Raw genomic sequence first — 26,986 nt, forward strand, 5'->3', positions numbered from 1 at the left:
TTTCAGATTTCCAGCACCTGTGGTATTTTACTATCCCGTTAACCATTCACCACTCGCCAAGAATTTTTTTTTTCGCCCCTTAATTAAGGGGGATTTTTCTTTTACGCAGCCCCCATAGCTGGGGGTGACCATCACCACCCCATTACTGGGGTGTGACTACGCTTGATCTTAGCCAAAAGGCCGAGAAGAGCTGATTGCACCCACTGGGTTCGGTCTGTTTCTGCTCCCATGGAACAGACCCCTTTCCATCACAACCAAAGCGCGCACTCCGCCCCTTCCCCCATCTGATTTCTGTGACGTATTGAAAATGGCTGAACGAACGCGGGAGCGCGCCGTTGCGTAGTGACGTCAAGGAGTACGCGGCATGCGATTGGCCGAACTGGAGGGTGATGCAGGATTTAAATGTGCGTTGGGGGGTGGTTGGCGGTTGGACTACGAACTGTCGGGAAAAAAGTGTGAGGTTGAATAGAGGGGAAAAGCAGGGCTTGGAGACGGAGAGCAGGCGACCGTGTTTAAGTGATCATCACTGGCTTCAGACCGAACGTGTGAGGAGACAGCGTGAACGGGAGCAGGTAGAAGTTTGCACCCGCGTAACGAAAGGGCAAGATTGAGACGGGGAGCAGACACATCTGTGGATATAAATATATGTCGGGCGCAGGCTGCGGTGTCCTGGCGAAGTACAAGGCCCCGTCTGAACGTTGAGCTCTTTAATAAGTTTCGAACACTTAATGCACTGGCTGCAGTATTATCCCTGGAGCAGACACTAATTGAAATGGTTAAAGCTGCCTGCGCAAGTGTTTCCTTTCCCTCGTTATAGTGGGGACGCGAATGGGCTCCATTAAGTTCAATCTAGCAGACCTATGCTCATGATCCTGCTGCTGTTCCATTATTAAAGAAAGAAAGACTTGCATTTATATAGTGCCTTTCACGGCCACTGGATGTCCCAAAAGCCAATGGAGTACTTTTTGGAGTGTAGCTACTGTTGTAATGTAGGAAACACAGCAGCCAATTTGTACACGTAAGCTCCCACAAACAGCAATATAATGCCCAGATAATTTTTTTTAGTCATGTTGATTCAGGGATAAATATTGGCCAGGACACTGGTGATAACACCCCTGCTCTTTTTTGAAATAGTACCAGGGAATCTTTTATGTCCACTTGAGAGGTCAGATGTGCCCCTGGGCCTAGGTTTAATGTCTCATCTGAAAGACTGCACCTCCAACAGTGCAGCACTCCCTCAGTATTGCACTGAAGTGTCAACCTAGATTTTTGTGCTCCAGTACCTGGAGTGGGACTTGAACCCACAACCTTCCAACTCAGAGGCGAGGGTGCTACCCACTGAGCCATGGCTGACACTGCTAAGAGAATTCATTCATAATTCATCTTTTATCCTTATTGCACAAGTACATGAACAACGAAATGTGATCTTGCAAGCTCCCATGACTGGGAGAAGCAAAGCCGCTGCGTCGGTGTGCGCCGCCATTCCATTTCCACCATTCCTCCTGTCCGACAATCTTCAGCCCACCGCCCGGGCCTGCTCACCAGCCGCTCCTCCCGTGGCTCCTTCCGTGACCTTCTCACCAACCGCCCCTCCTCGGCTTCTTCCGTGACCTTCTGCACCTGGTCTTCCCTGATGGTCACCCCTCCAGGTACTAACCAGGCCTGGCTCTGCTTAGCTTCCAAGCCTTGCCAGTGACCCTGTCCCTAGTCCCAGGAACAGGAACAAGATTAGGGTGGTGGTTACCCCATAAGCATGTCACTGGTGTAGAGTGACTTGGTCAAATTCTGTTCTTGATTCTACTAGCATTGGTTGGGGTATGCATTTTTCCATGAAAACTGCAAGACTTGCTCATTCAATAGCAAAATACTGCGGATGCTGGAAATCTGAAATAACTGCTGGAAACACTCAGCAGGTCAGGCAGCATCGAGGCGAGAGAAACGGTCAACATTTTGGGTCAAACCCTTCGTCAGAACTGGAAAAGGTTAGGGAGGGAAGATTTTTAAGCAGTGTCAGGGAGGAGGGGTGGAATGAACAAAAGGAGATTCTGTGATCGGATGGAAGGCAGGAGAGATTGAATGACAAAAGGGAAGATAGTGCGAGGTAATGGGACAAGTTAAGAAACAAAAATGGCTCTGGATGATGATGGCAGCAACATTAACCGCTACCATGTGAAGAAACTAGAGGAAAAAAAATATAAAGAAATACAGGGGCCAATTTATAGTCTGAAATTGTTGAGCTCGATGTTAAGTCCAGAAGGCTGTAAAGTGCCTAATAGAGAGATGAGGTGCTGTTCCTTGAGCTTCGTTGGAGCAATGTAAGAGACTGAGATCGGAGTGGAGCGGAGAATTAAAGTGACGGGCGACCGGAAGCTCGAAATCATGCTTGCGGACTGAACGGAGGCGTTCCGCAAAGCGGTCACCCAATCTACGTTTAGTTTCCCCAGTGTAGCAGAGACAGCATTGTGAGCAGCGAATACAGCATACTAAATTGTAAGAAGTACAAGTAAATCGCTGTTTCACGTGGAAGGAGTGTTTGGGGCCCTGGATGGTGGGAAGAGAGGAGGTAAAAGGGCAGGTGTTACACCTTCCCATGCAAGTGCAGGAGATGCAAGGGGAAGGGGTGATAAGGAGTGGACCAGGGTTTCGCAGAGGGAGCGGTCCCTTCGGAATGCTGAAAGGGGCGGGAGGGGAAGATGTGTTTGGTGGTGGGATCACACTGGGGGTGGCAGAAATGGCGCAGGATGATACGTTGAATGTGGAGGCTGGTGGGGTGAAGGGTGAGGACAAGGGGAAACCTATTGTGGTTCTGGGAGGGAGGGGAAGGGGTGAGAGCAGAAGTGCGGGAAATGGAACGGACACGGTCGAGGGCCATGTCAACCACGATAGAGGGGAATCCTCAGCTGAGGAAAAAGGAAGACATACCGGAAGCACTAGTATGGAAGGTGGCATAATCAGAACAGATGCGACGGAGAAACTGGGAGAATGGAAGGCAGAGAGTTGGGATAAATGGTTCATTCTCAGACTGGCAATCAGTAACTAGTGGTGTTCCGCAGGGGTCAGTGCTGGGTCCCCAACTCTTTACAATCTATATTAACGATTTGGAGGAGGGGACCGAGTGTAACATATCAAAGTTTGCAGATGATACTAAGATGGGAGGGAAAGTAGTGAGTGAGGAGGACATAAAAAACCTTCAAGGGGACATAGACAGGCTAAGTAAGTGGGCAGAGATTTGGCAGATGGAATACAATACTGGAAAGTGTGAGGTTATGCACTTTGGCAGGAAAAATCGTAGAGCAAGTTATTATCTTAATGGCAAGAAACTGGAAAGTACTGAAGTACAAAAGGATCTGGGGGTCCTGGTGCACGAAACTCAAAAGGTTAGTATGCAGGTGCAGCAAGTGATTAAGAAAGCCAATGGAATGTTGGCTTTCATTGCTAGGGGGATAGAATATAAAAATAGGGAGGTATTGCTTCAGTTGTACAAGGTATTGGTGAGACCGCACCTGGAATACTGCGTACAGTTTTGGTGTCCATACTTAAGAAAAGACATACTTGCTCTCGAGTCAGTACAAAGAAGGTTCACTCGGTTAATCCCGGGGATGAGGGGATGGACATATGAGGAGAGGTTGAGTAGATTGGGACTCTACTCATTGGAGTTCAGAAGAATGAGAGGCGATCTTATTGAAACATATAAGATTGTGAAGGGGTTGGATCGGGTGGATGCGGGGAGGATGTTCCCGATGATGGGTGAAACTAGAACTAGGGGGCATAGTCTTAGAATAAGGGGCTGCTCTTTCAAAACTGAGATGAGGAGGAACTACTTCACTCAGAGGGTGGTAGGTCCATGGAATATGCTGCCCCAAAAAGCTGTAGAAGCTACATCATTACATAAATTTAAAACAGAAATAGACAGTTTCCTAGAAGTAAAGGGAATTAAGGGTTACGGGGAGCGGGCAGGAATTTGGACATGAGTCTAGGTTCGGATCGGTCATGGCCCTGTGGGTAGCGGAGCGGGCCCAGGGGCCGTGTAGCCTGATCCTGCTCCTATTTCGTGTGTCTAATTCGGTTAGATTCAGGAGATGGTTCTGTGATAGTGGATTGGCGGTTAGGATCAGATCAGCCATGATCTTATTGAATGGCGGAGCAGGCTCGAGGGGCCGATTGGCCTACTCCTGCTCCTATTTCTTATGTTATGTTATAGGAAGTGGGGTGGGAGGAAGCGTAGTCCAGGTAGCTGTGGGAGTCAGTGGGCTTATAGTGGATGTTGGTCAATAGCCTATCCCCAGAGATGGAGACGGAGAAGTGGGGGAAGGGAAGAGTTGGAATTGCTCATTATTCTAATGTGCTATGCTGATACCAGGCTGGTGGGCTGTTCATATTTTAATTCCTCCCTCTGGAAAGATGTTAGTCCTTTCATCACAATATCCAACTTCAATTAATTCTAGGCTTTTTGCCTAAACTATACCTGAAATTCCATTTTATCTGCTAACCAGTTTTCGTGTGAATAATTTACACACAGCAATGTCTCAAACAGCAATTTAATGATTGGATAATATATTTTTGTTGATAGTGGTTGAGGGAGAATGTTGACCAGGACACTGGGAAAATTCGCTGCTCCTCTTCGTGTAATACCATGGAACCTTTATTGTTGACCTGAATGGGCATACAGGATCTCTGTTTTTTACATCTCATCCAAAAGAAGGCACCTCTGACATGTAGCATTTCCTCAGTATTGCATTGAAGTATTGGCCTACATTATGTGGTTTCTTCAGTTTTTTCTCTTAAATTATCATCTTATGAGGACCCAATTTATGGCTTTATGAACTGCTTCCAGGGTTTGAATGTCTCTTATCGGCCCAGAAATTCGGGTTGGAGGCTTCTCGCGGGTGCAAGCTTCCGACCTGCACTTACCTAGCGTGCCGGCCGTTGTGCTGTGGGCCCGCGTGGGATTCCGATCCTGGGCTTGCTCCAACTGCTGGCGCGCAGCGCTTGCGTATCCCAGGGGCGCAGTTAGTTCGAAGTGTCCTCTGGGATCACGTGGGCCATGGGGAGCCAATGGTAGCAGGGAATCTGTATTCATAGATTTGACAGGAAGACTTGTCAAATCTATGAATACAATTCAGCCCCAAAACAACTAAAAACTTCAATTTTTTTTTAAAAATCGCATTTTTAAAATAACTATAAATTGCATAAATTTAAATTATTGCTTAAAATAGTTACTTTTTGAAAAAATTAATTAGTTTCTAACGGGGCTAAAAATAAACTTACCTTTAAAGTATTTAAAAATAATAAACCTGTGGGGGGAAAAATGTTTTAATTTAACTTAATTCACCACTTACCTTGTTAAAAGCAGGCCTTGCGACTGCTTTTTAAAAGCATAGCTCCTGGAGACTTGCCCTCCCGGAGAAACCTGCAAAAAAAAAAGGAAGTTCCAGGTGTACGCGCTGCGCCTCTGGCGCACGCGTTCGACCTGTGAACCCCTTTAAGGGAACGGAAGTTCCGGTTTCCCGCGCATGCGCAGTGCATGCACGAAACCAGCACTTTCGTTGGGCCTACGCGTGAGTACCCAGCGCGTACTCTCCTGTGGGGATCCGAATTTCTGGCCCATCATGTTTGGTGACCTGAACTGGATGTGATATTTGGTCTTGGCACTATATAGTTTGAACATAATTTCCAATGGCCTGTGTTCAGAGTTTTGCCAATATAATTCAGCATTCTATTTGTTTTGTTTGCTCTGCAATGATTGAATTAAAACTCCTTTCCACTTGAGTGTTACTAAAATGTCTTTCAACTTAATCCGTAGCTAGTTTGATACAATTCATGGAGTGCTTGGCTGCATTTGTAGCACTTGCTTGCTTCTGAGTCAGGTTATGGGTTCAAGCCCCAATACAGATTTGAGCACATAATCTAGGCTGACACTTCAGTGTAATATTGAAGAACTTTGTGAAGTGCCTTTAGTGGCATTCCATGATACAATTGGGATGTCACTTAGTTTGGTCTGGCAGGATTGTCCCTTCCAAATCCATGTTTGCAGCTGTTTTCTAGGCGATGAGCAGAGCTTTATGGTTTAGTTTGTTCTGCTTTGTTTCAGATGTTCACATTCTGCAGTGGAGACCTGGGTGAAAACTGACTTTCAGAGTTACTTGTGATCAGTAATGTAATATATCTTGTAGCCTGGTTATATTACATCTGCTTGATCCTAGGTAGGGATAGAAGTTTGGAACACATTTGGCCCATTGTGCCTTTCCAGATCTTTCCTAGAGCAATACAAAACTAATCCCATTGCCCCAAGCTCTTCCCGTTAGCCTGTATTTTCCTGTACTTTAAATGCATATCCAATTTTCCTTCAAAAGGTCCAATCATCTCCGCCTGAACAACTCCCTGTGGTGAGGCATTCCATGCTCTGTAAAATATATTTTTCTTAATCATTCTCCTTCCTCTCGGTGACAATTTTAAAACGATGACCCCTTGTCAGTGACTCCTCAACCAGAGGGCAAATTTCCATCAATTTATCATTTAAAGAATCTCTAAGTCTCTTTTCTCCAATGGCTATAGTCAAGTCTTTCCTTGTAACTATAATTTGCCTTCCTTGACATCATCCAGGTGAATCTGTGCTGTACAGTCTCTGGCTTTAATGTACCTTCTGTAATGGCATGCCCAAAACTGCACATAGTACTCTAACTGTAGCTCTATTTATAAAAACTCAAAATGCTGTTGACCTTTATGACTGCCTGCACTCTTTTTAAGGAAATTATGTATTTCAACCCCATGGCTTTTTTAATGTACATTCCTTTCCATTGACTTCCCATTCCTTGTTTTTCTTCCCAAAATGTATTACCTTGCACTTCTCTACATTAAATTGTAGCTAGCCTGCCTGCCCATTCCATGAACCAGTCTATCTTAATGAAGTCTTTTTACCATCCACCTTGCTGTTTGCCAAACCTCCGAACTTCTGTATCATTGGCAAACTTTTGAGACTGTGCTCCTTGTGCCGAAGTCCAAATCATCTATATATACCCAGCACTGAAAGAAGAAAGAGACTTACATTTATATAGCACCTTTCACAACCTTGATGTCGCAAGTACTTTACAGCCAACCAATTACTATTCAATTCAGTTTTATTTGTCATATATGCAGCAGACGTGTGTACTGCACAATGAAATGTTGATTTTTACGAGTCCTCCCAACATTGGAATAAATATGGCATAGCAATGATAAAAATACTAATAGAAATACAGTAATAATAAATAAAACAGTACTGTAATAATAAATTATTCGTTCACGAGTCTTGTGGCCTGGGGGTAGAAGCTGTTTCGAAACCTGCTGGTATGAGACCGTATGCTTCGGTATCTCTCTTACCGGACGGGAGCAGGGCAAAGAGGTTGTGGCTGGGGTGGCTCGCGTCTTTGATGATTCTCAGGGCCTTCCCCCGGTACCTCTTGGGGTAGATATCCTGCACAGTAGGCAGTTTAATTCCTATAGTATGTTGTGCAGCTTTCACCACCATCTGTAGAGCCTTGCGGTCTATGGCGGTGCAGTTGCCATACCAGGTAGTGATGCAGCTGGACAGGATACTCTCGATGGTGCACCGGTAGAAGTTGGTGAGAATCTGGGGGGCCATTCCAAATTTCTTCAGTCTCCTGAGGAAGAACAGGCGTTGGTATGCCTTCTTGCTTACGACGTCAATGTGATGGGACCACGTTAAGTCCTCCGTAATGAAGACACCCAGGAATTTGAAGCTGCTGACCCTCTCCACCTCAGCCCCTTCGATGTAGATTGGGGTGTGTCCCTCCCCCTGCCACTTCCTGTAGCCCATGATCATCTCCTTTGTTTTGCTGATGTTGAGGGATGAGCATTTGATGAGTATTCATTGTTGTAATGTAGGAAATGTGGCAGGCAATTTGCATGCACCAAGGTCCTGCAAACAGCAATGTGATGATGACCAGATAATCAGTTTTTAGGTGTTGGTTGAGTGATAAATATTGGCCAGGAGACTGGGGAGAACTCTCCGATGACTCTTTGTAAGTGATCCCATGGCACTATTTTGTTCACTGAGAGGATAGATGGGGCCTTTGTTTAACTTCTCATCCAAAAGATGGCATCTCCAACAGTGCATATTTGCACTGATCACTGGGGTACACCGTTTCCAAAAATTTCCAATCCATGTAATACTCATTTAGTTTAAATCTTTGTTTCCATTCCAGCAACCAAGCTACTATATTTCCCTTGTATGCTATGTGGGAATTTTTCTAACTAGTCCCTTGTGCGACACCTTATTGAATGACTTCTGAAAATGCATAGATACTAACTCCTACTTTTATCTGTCTATAATCAGTCACTTTTGCAAAAACATATCACATGACTTCTGTAACATTGTACTGTCTGTCCTTGATCAACCTATGCTCACACATTTTATCTATTATTCTGGATGGCTATTTTAATCCTTTCTTAATCCAGCTTGTGGGATAAGCAGCTGCCTGAGAGCCACTAAAACTTGGGGGCAAGAGGGAGAAAGCAGAAATACAATAAATAGTTTTTTATTCATACATTGAATGTGGGTGTCACTGGCAAAGCCAGCATTTATTGCCCTTGAAGATGGTGGTGAGCCACCTTCTTGAACCGTTGCAGTCTGTGTGGTGAAGGTACTCCCACAGTGCTTGTTGGGTAGGGAGTTCCAGGATTTTGATCCAGCAATGATGAAGGAACAGTGATATATTTCCAAGTCAGGATGGTGTCTGACTTGGAGGTGGTGATGTTCCCATGTGCCTGCTGCCCTTGTCCTTCTAAGTGGTAGAGGTTGCGGGTTTGGGAGGTGCTGTCGAAGAAGCCTTAGCTAGTTGCTGCAGTGCATCCTGTAGATGGTACACACTGAAGCCACAGTGTGCTGTGGAGGGAGTAAATGTTTTAAGGTGTCACTCCTCCAGACTGCCTAGTGGGGTCATACAATATTTAGGGAGGTTCCTCCTGCCAATGCTCTTGGATGTGAGGACACCCTGTCCTCAACCAATTCTCCTGGGTGCGAAGAGTCAGCCAATCTTAATATTCCACTTCCCATTGATACCAACCTCAGGATCTGACTGTGGCACTGTTCAGTGATACCACACCCTGGGCCCCTCCAACCTCCATGGTGACAGATCATGAGTGCTTCCCTTCTTTCTCCACTTCCACCCCCCCCCCCCCCACAAAACCCAGAAAAAAGAAACTGTTCCATATTCTGCAACATCTGACTCCACTCCATGGCTGATGAGCCCCAAGAAATTTCCCAACCAGCTAAACCCCATATTCCATTGCTGTAAAATGCTTCCTCTCTGCAATACTCAATTACCCCATAATACAGCCAAAGCCCAGCATTCTCCATAACTGCCGTTAAGCCTCACATTTCCTTCTGCAGCACTCCTAACTCCTGCAACTGCTCCCAGTCATCTATATTGCCACCATCTTCATGTGTATCCTGGGCTTTTAAGAATGCAAGAGATGATGATAATTAAATACATACAGGAAAATGGACAGAATTGAGACATTTATCCCCAAAACATTGAATCCCAGAGCTGAATGTAATAAAAATGGAATTTGCAGTGTCCAGTTACCTTGCATCAGCGGCTCTGATAATGCATAGTGCATTTAATGACATAATACTTCTTACTATTATAAGACAGCATGTCCCTCCCCAACTTAACTGAGCAACAGAAGATGTGCCAGTATAATGAGGGTGAAATTGGTCTTCAGTGGTAGTGCAAAACAGGTGATGGAGAATCGGCAACTCGAGTGTAAAACGGACTGTCACTTCATTACTGCCGAGCAGTGGGAGATGCTCACATTCCATGTTAATGAGCGCTGGTGCCAATGTCTGCTTTATCCAAGAATTGCTGATGTAATGTGCAACCAGCCAACTTTGTTTAAAACAATATATATTTTTACTGGCTCGGCTGTTGATTAACTACTACATCTGTAAGCTCATTCAATGTCTCTCTGACTGGTATATAGAAAAATTCATCTTTCTTTTTAAAAGGATCCACAATGTGGTTAAATATAGTTTAAAAGCTGCTGAAGCATTCAAAGTTTGAGCCAGGAGAGAACTTCTGTTGCAACGTAACATGTAGTAACTTCAGATGATAATGATTTATTTTACGCACAATACATCTCTTTCAGAAAGCAGTTGGCTGAGGCCAGTCGAAATTTGCCATACTTGGTCTGTCTAAATAATATAACCAACACATCTTATAACCTGACATGAGATGGCGCCTGCATCCATCTCAGATGTTGTGCCTTATTACACATGCAAAATATTTTTTTTTTTTTTTTTTTAAGCCAGGCATTTTATCCTGGAGCCTGAATTTTACTTTATTTTGGTATATCATGACTATAATCATCCTGGAATCCAAGTGAATCTACAGTGCACTGTTTCACTCCAGTATCATTTTTATGATCTATTCTTGGCCCCCTCCTATTTCTCATCTACATGCTGCCCCTCGACGACAGCATCAGAAAACAGTGTCAGTTTCCACATGTATGCTGACTGCACCCAGCTCTACCTCACTGCCACCTCTCGACCCCTCCACTGTCTCTCTAAATTCAGACTGCTTGCCTGACATCTGGTACTGGATGAGCAGAAATTTCCTCCAACTAAGTATTGAGAAGACCGAAACCATTGTTTCCCTGCCGCAAACTCGTTCCCTCACTACTGACTCCATCTCTCTCCCTGGTAACAGCCTGAGGCTGAACCAGACCGTTCACAACCTTGGTGTCATATTTGACCCCGAGTGAGCTTCTGACCACATTTTGTGCCATCGCTAAGATGGCTTATTTCCACCTCTGGAACATCGCCTGACTCTGCCCCTGCCTCAGTTCATCTGCTGCTGAAACCCTCATCCATGCTTTTGTTACCTCTAGACTTGACTATTCCAATGCACTCCTGGCTGGCCTCTCGTGTTCTAGCCTTGAGGTCATCCAAAACGCTACTGTCAGCGTCCTAACTCTCCAAGTTCCATTCACCCTTCACCCTGTGCTCACTGACCTAAATTGGCTCCTGGTTAAGCAGTGCCTTAATTTTTAAAATTCTTGTCCTTGTTTTCAAATCCCTCCATGGCCTTGCCCTTCCCTATCTCTAGTCTTCTCCAGCCTTAAAACCCTCCAAGATATCTCTGCTCCTCCAATTCTGGCCTCTTGAGCATCCCCAATTTTAATCGCTTCACCATTGGCGGCTGTGCCTTCAGCTGCAAGGCCCTAAGCTCTGGAATTCCCTCCCTAAACCTCTCTGCCCTTCTACTTCTCTTTCCACCTTTTTAAGACGCTCCTTTAAAACCAAGCTTTTGGTTCCCTGTCCTAATATCTCTGGCTCGGTGTCAAATTTTGTTTGATAAAGCTCCTGTGAAGCGCCATGGAATGTTTTACTACACTAAAGGTGCTATATAAATACAAGTTGTCTCATCGACAACAAAATGGCAGAATTATCTAACCAACCAATAACTTGTACATATTCATCTCCATATTGAACCTGTAAAATAATGTTCTGGCTATTACATATATTAAACCCAGCATCTTGTCTTTTTTAATGGCTTTTTCTACTTTTCCTATGTTTAGACATAAAAACATAAGAAATAGGAGCAGAAGTAGGTTTTTTGGCCCTTCAAGCCTTCTCCACTATTCTGAGATTATGGCTGATCTTCTACCTCAACTCCTTCCTGCACTATCCCCATATCCCTTGATTCCTTTAATATCCAAAGATCTTCTCGATCTGTCTCGATGACTGAGCATCTTCTGACTCCTAGATATATTGTAATGGTTAGGGTATATTTCCACTCTGTTCTTTTTGCAAATGTACTTTACAATTATCACTACTTCATACTTGACACTTATCTATGTTAAACTGCTTTGATCACATTTATGAGCACTCTCCTGACTTAATTATAACTGCATAGAAGGAGGCCATTCGACCCATCGAGGCCATGCTGGCTCTAGAGCAATCCAGTCAGTCCCATTCCCCCGCTCTATCCCCGTAGCCCTGCAAGTTTTATTTCCCTCAAGTGCCTATCCAGTATCCCCTTGAAAATATTGAGTGTCTCCGCTTCCACCACTTCCGCCAGCAGTGAGTTCCAGGTCCTCGCCACTCGCTGCGTAAATTTTTTTTTCCTCACACCCCCCCCCGTATCTCTTGCCCAAAACCTTAAATCTGTGTCCCCTAGTCCTTGTACCATCAACTAATGGGAACAGCCTTTCCCCGTCTAGCCTATCCAAACCCGTCATAATCTTGTACACCTCTATCAAATCACCCCTCAACCTCCTTTGCTCTAATGAAAGCAAATCCAGCTTCTCCAACCTGTCCTTGTAGCCAAGATCCCCCATCCCTGGAACCATTCTGGTAAATCTCCTCTGCACCTTCTCGAGGGTCTTCACATCCTTCCTAAAGTGTGGTGACACAGTACTCCAGTTGTGGCCTAACCAGCGCTTTACAAAGGTTCAGCATAACTTCTCTACTTTTGTATTCAATACCTCTATTTATTTATGAAGCCCAAAATCCCTTTCGGTTTGCTAATGACTCTCTCTCTCAATATGTCCTGCCACCTTCAGGGACCTATGCACATTAACTCCCAGGTCCCTCTGTTCCTGCACACTCTTTAAAACTGTGCCATTAAGAGTATATTGCCTCTCCCTGTTTCTTCTGCCAAAATACATCACCTCACACTTCTCTGTATTAAATTCCATCTGCCCATTCTGCTAGCCTTTCTATGTCCTTGTCTGACATCTAACTTTCTACACATTATTTCCTTGCAGTTGTTACTGACCCTAATTTAGTAATCGGCACATTTTGATGATTTTTCTGTATTCCTGAGCCCATGTCCCTGTTACTTAGACATATGGTCACTTCCACTGACTTAATGTGGTGTCTCCCTCCAATGCAGTGTTTTAGTCTATAGTGTGCACTTGGCTATAATGTGCAATTTGACTGCATATTGTCTGTTGACAGGATGGTAAGGGAAGAAGAAAAGGTTATTCCAGTGCGAGTGGCCCTCCGCTGCCGTCCGCTTGTACAAAAAGAGATTGATGAAGGATGTCAGACATGCTTGACATTTACCCCAGGAGAGCCACAGGTAAGAATTTAAATAGGTTGATGGCTTAATATCTCACTTGCATTGTAATGTTTTCAATATAGATGCCTAAGGAATATTTAAGTAGATTTGTAGGGTAAGGGAGAACCTGAATGTATTCCTATCCCCCTGTTTGCTCTTTGATTTACTATGTTGTACCAATTTTTTTTCTTCCTCAGGTACTTTTGGGAATTGATAAGTGTTTTTCATATGATTATGTCTTCGATCCTTGTGCAGAGCAAGAAGAAGTATTCAATATTGCAGTTGATCCCCTCATTCAGGGGATATTCAAAGGTAATTATCTCCCACTGCATGTTTCAGGAATAGCTTGGGGGTGGTCAGTTGGGCATTGCATCTTGACTGATTATCATTGGTTTTGTGAATAGCTGTTGTTGACCTGTCGGACATCTGATAATTTGCCCCATACAAAAAAGCATTGTTCTGAAACAGTAACAAATATATTAGTTGATTGGCAAGTAATGAATATTTCAGCAAAAAACAGTGGCAGATCTACTTGAGTTCTTTTCATAATTTTGGTTTCCCATCCTTCCCCTCCCCCCATGCTCATTTTGAACATGTAACTTACATTTCCTCAATGCTCAATTTTTTTTTCTCTCAAAATAAGTAGCCTGCTCTCAGATCTCTCTGGATACCACTTTTCAGTCAAGTGCCATTTCCTCTTTCTTCCCCCCCACCCACCCACCCCAGTGAGAGATGCATATGGACCCGCATCCTTCCTCTGCAACACAGCAAGTCTTAAAACTCACTTTTGATCATTACTTGCTGTGTACCTTTTTAATGTATGATATCACTGACTTCCTGTTCTGTCTCTTATACTATTCCAGGGTACAATGCTACAGTACTAGCATATGGACAGACTGGCTCTGGAAAGACCTATTCTATGGGAGGCACGTACACATCCGGACAGGAGGGTGATCCAAGTGTTGGAGTCATTCCAAGAGTAATAAATATGCTCTTTAGGATAATCGAAGAAAATTCAGATAGTGATTTCACGTTAAAGGTGTCCTATCTAGAGGTGAGATCAGAATACTATTGGGAATACAGTAATCCCTCCCCAACTGCAGGGGATATGTCCCTGAAAACCCCCGTGGTTGGCAAATACAGTATAAATGTTCAAATAACACAGAATATAAAAGCAATAAAATCATGTTATTTACCTTGATCCTAAATTAAAAACCGCGTATATGCAAAATTCACTGCCGCGGTTGGCAAAAGATGCCGCAAAGGAGAAACCGTGTATACTTGAAATCCGCATATGGCAAAACTGCGGTTGGGGCGGGATTCCTGTACTCAATTTTGTGTCTTTTTTTCTTATTGACAAGAAGCGGAACATTTGAAACCTGTCTGGTGACCCTCAGTGTTTTACTACCTAGCTGTTTTCTGTGGACTGAAGCAACTTATTAGGGGAAAACATAGGTCTGGGAATGATTTTGTTCCTGTAAAAGTATATTTGCTAATGTGGCTGTCTGAAGATATAGAGCTATGATCGAACAAAAACTCAAGATCAAAGTTCCTAAAAAATCTTGACCCTACTCAATATGTGGCTAAAACTTGTATGGCATGTCGCACAGTCTGGAGGCAGGAGACAAATGTACTATATTTCCTGTTAAGTCATTGAGGGAACATTGTTGGACAGGATAAGTTTTAAAGTTCTGTCGTAAAGTAGTTGGAACCCTAGTCTTGACAAAACCAGTTTTTAACTGAAGAATTTTGTGTGCAGTGTCTGATTCCTAAATTAAAACACTTCTCCTTTAAATAGTGTACAGGTGCATTTGACACATTTTCACAACCTTAAGAGGGGCTAAGGATCATGCTGCTGAAGGAGGATCATCTTTAGGAAACCTTTTATAGTATTAATTGAGCCAAGGGGGTTAAAAGTACAAGAAACTTTGGTTTATCCGGAGGTTAACTATCCGGCATGCTTGACCCACCAGCAAAAATCAGGAGCTGTTTCGTTAGGTTTTTTTCTTCTCGTTGCTTTTATTTCACCAGTCAGGCTCTGCAAGGTCTCGCTGAAGCTGTTGCTAAGCTACAGAGACGCTTGCAAGGTATGGCCGACTGTTTAGAAGCACAGGGTTTGTTGCCAGATACGGAGCTCCGTATGTTTCAACATTAGCGCTGGTTTGTCCGGCAGTTTTGATGGGACGGCAACAGCTCGGTCCTGTCTGTGCCGGATATCTCAGTTTCCTGTAGTATGCTTGTCGACTGTGCTGTAGACTTGGTACAACAACAACTTGCATTTATATGGTGCATTTAACACAGAAAAACATCCCAAAGTGCTTTAGAGGTGCAGAGTCAAAGAAGGAAAGATTAGTAAGTGTGACCAAGCACTTGGTCAAAGTGTTTTTTTTAAGGAGAGACTTGAGATGAGGGGTTGTAGGAAGAGAATTTCATATAATGGGGGCTTAGATGGATTAAGGCATGGCTGCCACTGGTGGGAGGGATGCACAAAAGGCTGGAATCAGGGACGCAGAGTTCATGGGTGTTGTAGATTTTGAGGAGGTTAAAGATTGGGGGGGGAAGCCACAAATGGATATAAACACAAGGCTGGGGGTGGGTGGTGCGGTGGTTACACGAGCATGGATAAGATGATCAAGCATGAATTGATGCAGGACAGAATAAGGACAACATAGTTTTGGATGAGCTGAAGTTTATGGCGGGTAGAAGGCTGGAGGTGTTGACGTGAGTTTCCATGGAAGTTGGGCTGAGGTAGGAATGGAGATGGGTCAGGTTACAGAGTCTGTGATGGAGAGGATATAGGGTCAGAAACTTGACGGGTTGAATAGGATGTTGAGGATGCAAACAGTCTGGTTCAGCTAAAGTGGTGGCTGGGGGGGGGGGGGGGCGGGGGGTGGAATAGATGAGGAGGGTACAGACTTTATGGAGGGGCTGAAGGTGGCTTTGGTCTTGATTAGTTTAAGGAAATTGCAGGTCATCCAAGGCTGGAATTCAGACAAGCACTTTGACAGCATAGAGACAACGGAGAAGTTGAGCGATGGTGAAGATGTTGAGCTGGGTGTCATCGGTGTATATGTGGAAGCTGACACCCATGAGGTTAAGAGAAGGATAAGGAAAGCAAAGGAGAAGTATGAAGAGAGTATTTCAAAAAATATCAGCAGTGAAGTATTCTACAAGTAGCAGTACATAGACAATTGTTAAATATTATGTGGGACCTCTGGAGAGGATAGTGAGTTTATGGAGGATAAGCAGGAAGTGGAGATACTCAACAAGTACTTCACATTGGTGTTGACGAGAAGGATATTGAGGACGTAAACCCCAGAGTTAATTAAAAGCAAAATGAGAAATAATGGGACAGTATTAGTGAAGTTAGTTAAGCTGAAGGAGGACAAAGTACTGGAACCTGATGGAATACATCCAATGATCCTGAATGAAATGGGGGACGCGATAGCAATGGTTCTAGAAATTAAATTTCAGGGTTCTGGAAAGTGGCCAATGTAAAGCTCATTTTCAAAAGGCAAAACATCTAACCTGAGTAATTACAGACCAGTTAGTTTAATGTCTGTAGTAGGAAAACGTTTGGCATCTTTAAAGGAAAATGCTAACTATCTAGATGAAGAGAAAATTAGAAGCCGATACAGGTTCCAGAAAGGAAGGTTTGTCAAGCATAACCTAATCTTTTTTGAGGAGTTAGGAGGGGGGTGGGGTGGTGGGGGGGAGAATGCAGTGGATGTGGTGTGTATATGAAGTTTCAAAAAGTATTTGACAGGGTGACACACAGGATAAGAGTAAAGGTTTAGAATTAAGGAAGGGTAGAAAACTGGTTAGAAGGGAGGAAACAGTAAAAATTAAAGACAGTTTCTTTGGTTAGACGTGGGTAGAGTGTCCCACACAGTTTTGCTCTGTGTACATTTTTGTTCATTGTGGCATGGCTTTGTAGGGGAGGGAGCTGCAAAAGCAGCTTAATGGATGGTCTCTTCTTGACCAAGAAGTCCATGTGCTGCTTGCACTTGGAGGTAAAGGTGGTGGGGGCATGGATATAAGTAAAGGGTTGATGGGTGGTGGGAAGAAAGTAGCATGAGGTTATCTTTGCTCCCCAAGATGGGGAAAAAAAGCAGTTTTATTTATTTTTAAAAAATTGTTGGCGGGGGGGGTGGTTTGTTCTAGGTGGCCTCGGAAGGAAATGGGTTGGAGGGAGTAAGGGGCATGTGGATGGTGAGGGATATGTAGAAGTGGTCAGTGATCAAGATCATGGTGTGGTGAGAACTAGGGTGGCTATTAATTGAGCGATTTATAATGGAGAAGGTTTATGGAAAACTAGTGGTGAATTCAGAGAGGATGAGGAGTCCAGATGGAGATTTAAATCACCTGAGGGTGAAGTCACTCAGTATAGAGGCAGAGGGAGGAAAGAAGGGAAAGTATCTGAGAAACCTAGTGGTACCAATAAACATTTAGGAACTGTTGTGCTTTAATTTAATGAAAGTTCTAATTGGTTTTATTTTTAGCAAGTAAAAAAAATCAGTCTCTGATGGCTGTTGGTCAAAGCATGCATACCAGGAAGGTCTCATTTTTGATTCCTGGGCTGTTCTAAGTTAGTCGATCTTTCAGGGCAGCAGGTAGATATACTATTTGCCTGAGCACTCTTGCTGTAAGGAGGAAATCAGCCTGCTCCTGATTGCTATCCAGTGACCCATGCTGGTATGTTGAGGGAGGCCAGGATTAGATTCTGCTGTGAAGTCACCCATGCTTAAATAAGTTGTAACGGCAGGGTTCATAAATGAATAATAACCACTTGGTCAATGTGGCAGCAGGTACCTGGCATCAGTAGAAGTCAGTTTTTTTGGGGGTGGGGGGGTGAAGAGAAAACAAAATATCTCTAGGGAAATGATCTCAAAACACTGGAGAATTGCCATTTGTTTTTTAATTGACACTGCATTGGTTACAAGCTGTTTCTTGGGAGCTTGTGTAGTTTAGTATTGGAATTAATTCTTGGAGGGATTTTGGTTAAAATGGTAATTTTCAGGAGCCTTGAGCTCTGGTTTGTGGAAACCGTTCTGTTGTGTTCCAGTTACACCTTTTGTCATTCTTGCAGATCTACAATGAGGAGATTCTGGATCTATTGTATCCATCTCGGGAGAAATCCCAGATCCACATTCGAGAAGATCCCAAAGAAGGAATAAAGGTATGTAGCAGTGTTCCTACCTAACCTACAATTGCTAGAATGCAGTTACCCCTTTGCAACAGCATTCATTGTCAGGGTGTACTTTTTTTTGTAAAAAAAAAGTTATATAATATTTCTTTTACAATTTAAGGTGTGTTTTGAGATGACATTTCCTTGGTTCTGCCTTTCTGATTTGACTGTTATGACTCATGCTGATCTGAGGACTGCAGTATGAGATGGCCAAGAGCTGCCATTCTGTTTTACTGTGAGGAGGCACCTGATTTCTTGGTGACTTCCCATAGAAGCACACTAGAGATCAGGTAACCTGCATTTGGGGGAATTATGGGTGCAAATGTGTATCCTAATCCTTTCTGGTGGGGCAGATTAGTGTTTCTGCCATGCTGTGCCTACCTGATTCTATAATAGTATGCCTTTTTAAATTCCTCATTGCAAATCCTGATCTGTCAATCTTAGATTGTAGGTCTAATTGAAAAGAAAGTAATTATGGAGATGGATATGGTGGCTTGCCTGGAACAAGGGAATTCTACGAGGACAGTTGCTGCAACAGCTATGAACTCCCAGTCATCCCGATCACATGCCATCTTCACAGTCACCATTGAGCAGAGAAAGAAAAGTGACAAGTAAGTAGCTTATGTGCCTGTGCTAGATCTTCTCGGTGTGTATCTTTTTCACGCTTTAATGCATTGTGTTCTGTTTTTATTTAAAAAAAACAACAAAAAAAACACTTGCGTGATATTTCCACCCTGGTTTCACTGTCAATCTTCAGTTTAAAAAAAAAAAAAAAAAAAATGTGTTGACTGTGGGTATTGTGCCTCTGGAAGTTGCGGTGACATTCTGGGTGCATATTAAACCGGAAGAACAGATGTGCTGATGGATTTTTCTCCCTTCATGAATGAGGACCATTTCAGCGTAACCCCCCCCCCCCCCCCAATTTTCTCTTCACAGAAACAATTACTTTCGTTCCAAATTGCACCTGGTGGACCTAGCAGGATCAGAGCGCCAAAAGAAAACTAAAGCAGAAGGTGACCGCCTGAAGGAAGGTAATTTTATTCTCTGCAAGGAATTAACCTTGGAATACTTTTAAAAGGACCGGAAAGTCTCGGGAGTATCTTGAATTTAAAAAAAAAAAAAACTCCCCGGATTCAAAAAATATGTTCAGTAAAATTATCCTTGATTATTTGTAAACATTGGATCTTTTAATCTGAACAGAGACCTCTAGATTTGGTTTCTTCATTGCAGTTGGCAAGTTGTAAATGATGGAAAAGCATCTGGAGGAACTCTGCTAGCACAACTAGGGGAGGAGGGCCTGAGAGTTGAGTTGACTGAGTGCTACCAGACACTAGGAAGCTAACACAAATCTTTTTAGAATAAGTGAGCACTGAAGTATGCTGCTAATGTGATTTATTCAACAGAAAAAAGGGTTTCTGACTGCTTTTTATTGTTTTATAAGCTACTTGTTGAAACTTCTTTGCAGCAGCAGCTGTATAACCAATTTGAAGTGCTTGGGACAGGGGATCATGAGGGAAAAGGGGAGAAGTAATCTACTCTTTCTCCCTCCCTTGACTGCCCAATTAAGATTAGTAACTTGCCACTTGAGGCATTGAGACTAGTCCTTTGTGCTGCCACAGTTAAATTTGTTGCCGAGGAGCTTATGATTGAACTGTTTGGCGTGTAACTATATTTCTTGCCAATTTCCCCCCAACCCCTGCCAAAGAGATTGCGGTGAGATGGAAAGAGATCACTCCACAGGGGCGGAGGGAGGCAAATCGTGGCAGGTTTGCTTGAAGGGCCGGGAGTGGTGGAAGAGAACACTTCTGCTCTTCCTAGCCACAAGCAGTGCTGGATCCACTTACCTGCTGGATCTGGCAGCTCCCGCCTACCTTTTTTTTTCTAGATACTGGATTTCTGCGACCCAGGAAACCCGTGCCGGAGGTGTTAATTCCAAATCGCTGACAATCTGAATCACTACACCTCAGACAAATATTTATAATTACTGACCCACCTCCTGGAGTAGGTTACTCGGCCAACTCCAACCTGCCACTGTTGAACCAGAAGTAGGTACTTTCACGGCGGTTTGGGTCGGGTTTCCCATTTTTAACAATTTAACCCCCCTCCACCCCGACACTGTCCCGCCTGTCCGGAGGGTGTTCAAATATCTGCCCCGCACCCCATATGTCTGTAGCATAATAAATTGTTCAAGGTCCATTTTTCACATCTGTACAATGTTGTTGAATCCCAAGTTTAAGCATTCTACTTATCACCCAGCTTGATTTGTTACAGCTGCATAGAAACTCCATGTTTTTTAATTGCTATGCTCAGTTCAACTTCAGTCATTTGCTACTAGAATACCCAAATAACAATTTTATCTACTTGCTCTATTTCCATATTATTCACTTAATTTTTTTGTCTTCTTTCTTTGTGATTACCTTCAACTATGACTGCATTTATTCCAAACTCTTTGTGCCATCATGCATTGTTGGTGTTCTGATTGTTATGTAGAATTTTTCTCTCTCGTATGTCTAATGTTTTACATGGACACTTGTGCTTTGCAGAAATCCTAGTAACTGTGCTTGTTGTCTAAGTGCAGTTATTGAACTGTGACACTTGCCAAACTGCTGCTGCTTATGCACCATTTGGTTTGAACTGCTATCGTTAACTCACAAGTTAAGGCCTATTGACTCTAGGAATATGCCTTAGTGGGTTGAGCTGACTGATTTCAACCATTCCAGCTTTGTAGATTACTGAAGAATTGGTCCAATTAGTACTTGATCATGCCAGTGAGCTAAGTGACTGGCAGTCCAGGAACCCAGTACAACCACTAAGAGGTTTCAGCACTCATACCTGCTTGTACATCAGGCTTCTGTGCTATGTCTTCTAGAGTGTGTTTGTAGTCTAATGGTGAGTCTGTTGCAGGGATCAACATCAACCGTGGATTGCTGTCCTTGGGCAATGTTATCAGTGCGCTCGGAGATGAGAATAACCGCAAGGGCTTTGTACCATATCGGGACTCAAAACTGACGCGATTGCTACAAGGTGAGGTATTTAGTTCTGTGTTTGTATAAGGTTTGTTTGTCAGTGTTCCCAGTCAGTTTATTTGCATTTTTTGGCTTTTTGAAGAGGGAGGAAACAGGCTAGAAGTTGGTTTGCCTTGCTGCTTATTTGTGACTGGAAAGTGTGGTTTTGTGCTTCTTGTTACCAAAGGGTGCGGTCGATGTGTGTGTCTTTCTCTCCTTCTCCAAAGATGTATTTTTCTAGGCGCAGTTCACCAGTGCCAGTGGTCCTCTGGTACCTTACCCAAGTGGTCATTCTTTGTGCATGTTGGCAGATTCTGAACATCCTGTCCACACGCACATCTACATCATGGGTCAGCAGATACCATGGATTCTCTTACCCCTTTCCCCAAACTGCTAACCCTACTCCCGCCCTGGCTGAGCATGGGTTGGTGATGAAACTTGGGACCTTCCTGGTCAATATGACCTTCACTGTCTTAACCAGCCAAGTCATTGGAAGGCTCCTTTATGTTGCAAACCGTGGACTACCACTAAAATTGAACCTACCATCTGTGGTAAACCACTGTTATACCTGCCTGTATGGATGTTTGTATTCCACTGTGTACATGTCTACATGCCTCGGCTGACTCCCCCCACAAGTCCAGGTATAAAGGTGACTGCTCCACAGTCCCTCTGTATTCTGGACTGGTCGACCACTCGAGGCACACCTTCATTCTCTTGTTAATAAAAGCCTGTTAGTTACTCGCTTAACCTCAGTCTTTTGAGTAATTGATAGCGCATCAATTTTATTAACAAGATTTTTTTATAATGGAGAAGATCCTCACACCAGCATGCCTGGACTTAGACCATCGGGAGGCGGACGCATCCACCAAGTTTGCTCACTGGCTTAAGTGCTTTGAAAAATTCCTGATCGCCTCCGCTGCAACGGTCAAATCGGATGAGGACAAACTGGATGTCCTGATCTCCAAAGTGAACCACCGAGCGTACTCGGTCATCCAGGACGCGACCTCGTACACGGCTGCTCTCAAGCTCCTCAAGGACCAGTACATGCGCCCAGTGAACGAGGTGTACGCCAGGCTCCTCCTGGGGAGTCGTAAACAACAACCTGGGGAATCGACCGAGGAATACCTTCAGGCACTGTCTGTGCTTGGCTGGGCCTGTGGTTGTAAGGATGTAAAGGCCGCTGTGTACACAGAGGAACTTATCCGGGACGCTTTTGTGGCGGGCCACAGGTCCAATTACACCCGACAGCGACTGTTGGAGCAGAGTGACCTCGACCTCAACAAGGCCTCTGAACTCGCACTATCATTGGACGCAGCCTACCGGGGCATGGATGCCTACTCCTCTGCACCGTGGACGCCGCGGGGAACGACAGCCTGGGACACGGTAGGACCGTCTCATAGCGCTGTGCCACATCCCAGCAACGGCCCAACTACCGCAGCAGTGTCCCAAGGCCAGAAATGCTACTTCTGTGGCCAGGTCAAACACCCCAGAGCGTGCTGCCCGGCGAAAAATGCGATCTGCTCGGGCTGCGGGAAGAAGGGACACTACGCCAGCGTCTGCAGGGCCAAAGCCACCCCGAACCCCAGCAGCGCCGCGTGCGGGCCGCCATCTTGGGCCTCCCCAGCCATGTGCGAACCACCGGAACAGCAGCCATTTTGGACGCCTCCAGCCACATGGGGATCATGGACGCCGCCATCTTGGACGCCAGCCGCCATCTTGGCCCCCAACACCGCCTCATCTGATACCCGCAACGACACACTGACCCCTACGCTGGCCTCCGTTACGCTGGACCAAGCGAGACCGCACCAACTGGCCCGGTCCACAATGGACATTAAGGTAAATGGTCACGAAACAATCTGCCTTTTTGACTCTGGGAGCAAGGAGAGCTTCATCCACCCCGACACGGTGCGGCGTTGCTCTCTCCCAGTCCTGCCTGCGCACCAGCGGATTTCTATGGCCTCCGAGTCCCAGTCGACGGACATTGGCGGCTACTGCATGGTGACACTCTTAGTAGACGGGACTGTGTACGATAATTTTAAACTTCTGGTCCTGCCCCACCTCTGCGCTGCCGTTCTACTGGGGTTAGATTTTCAGTGCCACCTTAAGTGTTACGATGGCGTACGGTGGACCCCTCCCCCCACTCACAGTCCGCAGCCAGCAGCTTCCAAATTGCCCGCCGCACACCAGGTGCAACCTCTCCACACTCAGTCACACACACCCCCCCCCCCCTGCCCCACTGTTTGCTAACCTCACCCCCGACTGTAAGCCCATCGCCGCAAAGAGCAGGCGATACAATGCCGGGGACAGGGTTTTCATTAAAACCGAAGTGGAGCGGCTCCTGAAGGAGGGGATTATTGAGGGCAGCACCAACCCCTGGCGAGCCCAGGTTGCGGTCGTTAAAACCGGCGAGAAGCAGCGCCTGGTCATTGACTACAGCCAGACAATAAATCGCTACACCCTGCTGGATGCCTACCCACTCCCCCGCATAGCTGATATGGTCAACCAGATCGCGCAGTACCGCGTCTTCGCGACCATTGACCTGAAATCAGCGTACCACCAGCTCCCTATCCGCCCTGAGGACCGCCAGTATACTGCCTTTGAGGCAAACGGCCGCCTCTATCACTTCCTTAGGGTTCCCTTTGGCGTCACCAACGGGGTCTCCGTCTTCCAAAGGGAGATGGACCGGATGGTCGATCAAAATGCGTTGCAGGCCACTTTCCCATATCTGGACAATGTGACCATCTGCGGCCATGACTTGCAGGACCATGACGCAAACCTCGAAAAATTCCTCTGCACCGTCCAACTCCTGAACCTGACGTATAACGAGGAGAAGTGCATATTCCGCACAACCCGCCTCGCCATCCTTGGCTGTGTTGTGGAACACGGAGTCGTCGGTCCCGACCCCGACCGGATGCGTCCCCTTATGGAACTCTCACTGCCCCAGGCCCTGAAGAGGTGTCTAGGGTTTTTCTCCTATTACGCCCAGTGGGTCCCCTACTATGCGGACAAGGCCCGTCCGCTGATCAAGTCCACCTCTTTTCCCTTGACGGCAGAGGCCCGCTTAGCCTTCCACCGTATCAAGGAAGACATTGCCAAAGCCACCATGCACGCAGTGGACGAATCCATCCCCTTCCAGGTGGAAAGCGACGCGTCCGACTTTGCCCTGGCCGCTACCCTTAATCAGGCGGGGAGACCCGTGGCCTTCTTTTCACAAACCCTCCAGGGCCCGGAGACCAGACACGCCGCTGTTGAGAAGGAGGCCCAGGCTATTGTGGAGGCTGTGCATCATTGGAGGCACTACCTGGCCAGAAAACGATTTACCCTGCTCACTGACCAGCGTTCAGTTGCTTTTATGTTTAACAACAAGCAGAGGGGCAAAATCAAAAACGACAAGATCTTGAGGTGGAGAATCGAACTTCCCACCTACAATTACGAGATCTTGTACCGGCCCGGGAAGCTCAATGAACCCCCGGATGCTCTATCGCGTGGCACCTGTGCCAGCGCGCAGATCGATAGACTGCGGGCCCTCCACAATGACCTCTGCCACCCGGGGGTCACCAGGTTCTTCCACTTCATCAAGGCCCGCAACCTGCCTTACTCCATTGAGGAGGTCAGGACCATGACCAGGAACTGCCAAGTCTGCGCTGAGTGCAAACCGCACTTTTATAGACCAGACAGGGCTCACCTGATAAAAGCCACTCGCCCCTTCGAGCGCCTGAGTGTTGATTTTAAAGGGCCTCTCCCCTCCTCCGACCGTAATGTGTACTTCCTCAACATTATTGATGAGTACTCCCGTTTCCCGTTCGCCATCCCCTGCCCGGACATGACCAGTGCCACAGTCATTAAATGTCTGAACGACCTCTTCACCCTGTTCGGTTTCCCCAGCTATATCCATAGCGACCGGGGCTCATCGTTTATGAGCGACGAACTCCGCCCGTACCTGCTCGCTAGGGGTATTGCCACAAGCAGGACCACCAGTTACAACCCCCGGGGGAACGGACAGGTGGAAAGAGAGAATGCGACAGTTTGGAAGGCCGCCCTGCTAGCCTTAAAGTCTAGGGGCCTTCCGACCTCCCGCTGGCAGGATGTGCTCCACTCTATTCGGTCCATGCTCTGCACTGCCACTAACTCCACCCCTCATGAGAAAATGTTTGTCTTCCCAAGGAAGTCCACATCGGGGACATCGTTACCGCCATGGCTGACGTCCCCAGGGCCGGTCCTACTGAGAAGACACGTGAGGACCCATAAAACGGACCCCCTGGTCGAGAGGGTCGACCTCCTCCACGCCAACCCCCAGTACGCTTACATTGCGTACCCGGACGGGCGGGAGGACACAGTCTCCATACGAGACCTCTCACCCTCGGGGGCCCCAGTTACCCACTCCCACCGCCCCCCCCCCCACCCCACGATCCAATAGCCAACCCCAGCAGACGGCACGCCTGGGCCCCGCGACCCGCTCGACACCCACGAGGACTACACACCAGTGCCCCAGCCTACGCGGGACTCGACGCCGGAAGCTTCTCTACCCCTGCCGTCGCCACGTCGATCACAGCGGCAGACAAGACCTCCGGAGAGACTCCAATACACAAACTTTTAATACACTTCACCCCGCCGGACTCATTTTTAAACAAGGGGTGAATGTGGTAAACCACTGTTATACCTGCCTGTATGGATGTTTGTATTCCACTGTGTACATGTCTACATGCCTCGGCTGACTCCTCCCACAAGCCCAGGTATAAAGGTGACTGCTCCACAGTCCCTCTGTATTCTGGACTGGTCGACCACTCGAGGCACACCTTCATTCTCTTGTTAATAAAAGCCTGTTAGTTACTCGCTTAACCTCAGTCTTTTGAGTAATTGATAGCGCATCAATTTTATTAACAAGATTTTTTTATAATGGAGAAGATCCTCACACCAGCATGCCTGGACTTAGACCATCGGGAGGCGGACGCATCCACCAAGTTTGCTCACTGGCTTAAGTGCTTTGAAAAATTCCTGATCGCCTCCGCTGCAACGGTCAAATCGGATGAGGACAAACTGGATGTCCTGATCTCCAAAGTGAACCACCGAGCGTACTCGGTCATCCAGGACGCGACCTCGTACACGGCTGCTCTCAAGCTCCTCAAGGACCAGTACATGCGCCCAGTGAACGAGGTGTACGCCAGGCTCCTCCTGGGGAGTCGTAAACAACAACCTGGGGAATCGACCGAGGAATACCTTCAGGCACTGTCTGTGCTTGGCTGGGCCTGTGGTTGTAAGGATGTAAAGGCCGCTGTGTACACAGAGGAACTTATCCGGGACGCTTTTGTGGCGGGCCACAGGTCCAATTACACCCGACAGCGACTGTTGGAGCAGAGTGACCTCGACCTCAACAAGGCCTCTGAACTCGCACTATCATTGGACGCAGCCTACCGGGGCATGGATGCCTACTCCTCTGCACCGTGGACGCCGCGGGGAACGACAGCCTGGGACACGGTAGGACCGTCTCATAGCGCTGTGCCACATCCCAGCAACGGCCCAACTACCGCAGCAGTGTCCCAAGGCCAGAAATGCTACTTCTGTGGCCAGGTCAAACACCCCAGAGCGTGCTGCCCGGCGAAAAATGCGATCTGCTCGGGCTGCGGGAAGAAGGGACACTACGCCAGCGTCTGCAGGGCCAAAGCCACCCCGAACCCCAGCAGCGCCGCGTGCGGGCCGCCATCTTGGGCCTCCCCAGCCATGTGCGA

At 46.2% G+C, this 26,986-nt stretch overlaps 1 protein-coding gene across 1 annotated transcript in view; it reads left to right on the plus strand.

The window, feature by feature from the left end:
- The first annotated feature begins 414 nt into the window (after positions 1-414).
- Positions 415-26,986, plus strand: part of kif4 (kinesin family member 4) — a 79,176-nt gene continuing 52,604 nt past the window's right edge. Inside the window, exons 1-8 of the mRNA XM_085992447.1 lie at positions 415-572; positions 12,965-13,088; positions 13,265-13,379; positions 13,931-14,121; positions 18,157-18,246; positions 18,700-18,866; positions 19,192-19,286; positions 21,160-21,279. Of these exons, the coding sequence (XP_085848573.1) occupies positions 12,966-13,088; positions 13,265-13,379; positions 13,931-14,121; positions 18,157-18,246; positions 18,700-18,866; positions 19,192-19,286; positions 21,160-21,279 (901 nt within the window). The 5' untranslated portion in view covers positions 415-572; position 12,965. The remainder of the gene's footprint in view (positions 573-12,964; positions 13,089-13,264; positions 13,380-13,930; positions 14,122-18,156; positions 18,247-18,699; positions 18,867-19,191; positions 19,287-21,159; positions 21,280-26,986) is intronic.

The sequence above is a fragment of the Somniosus microcephalus genome, chromosome 1, assembly GCF_052327205.1.
Source record: "Somniosus microcephalus isolate GS21.2 chromosome 1, FLI_Smic_1.0, whole genome shotgun sequence".
NCBI lineage: Eukaryota > Metazoa > Chordata > Chondrichthyes > Squaliformes > Somniosidae > Somniosus > Somniosus microcephalus.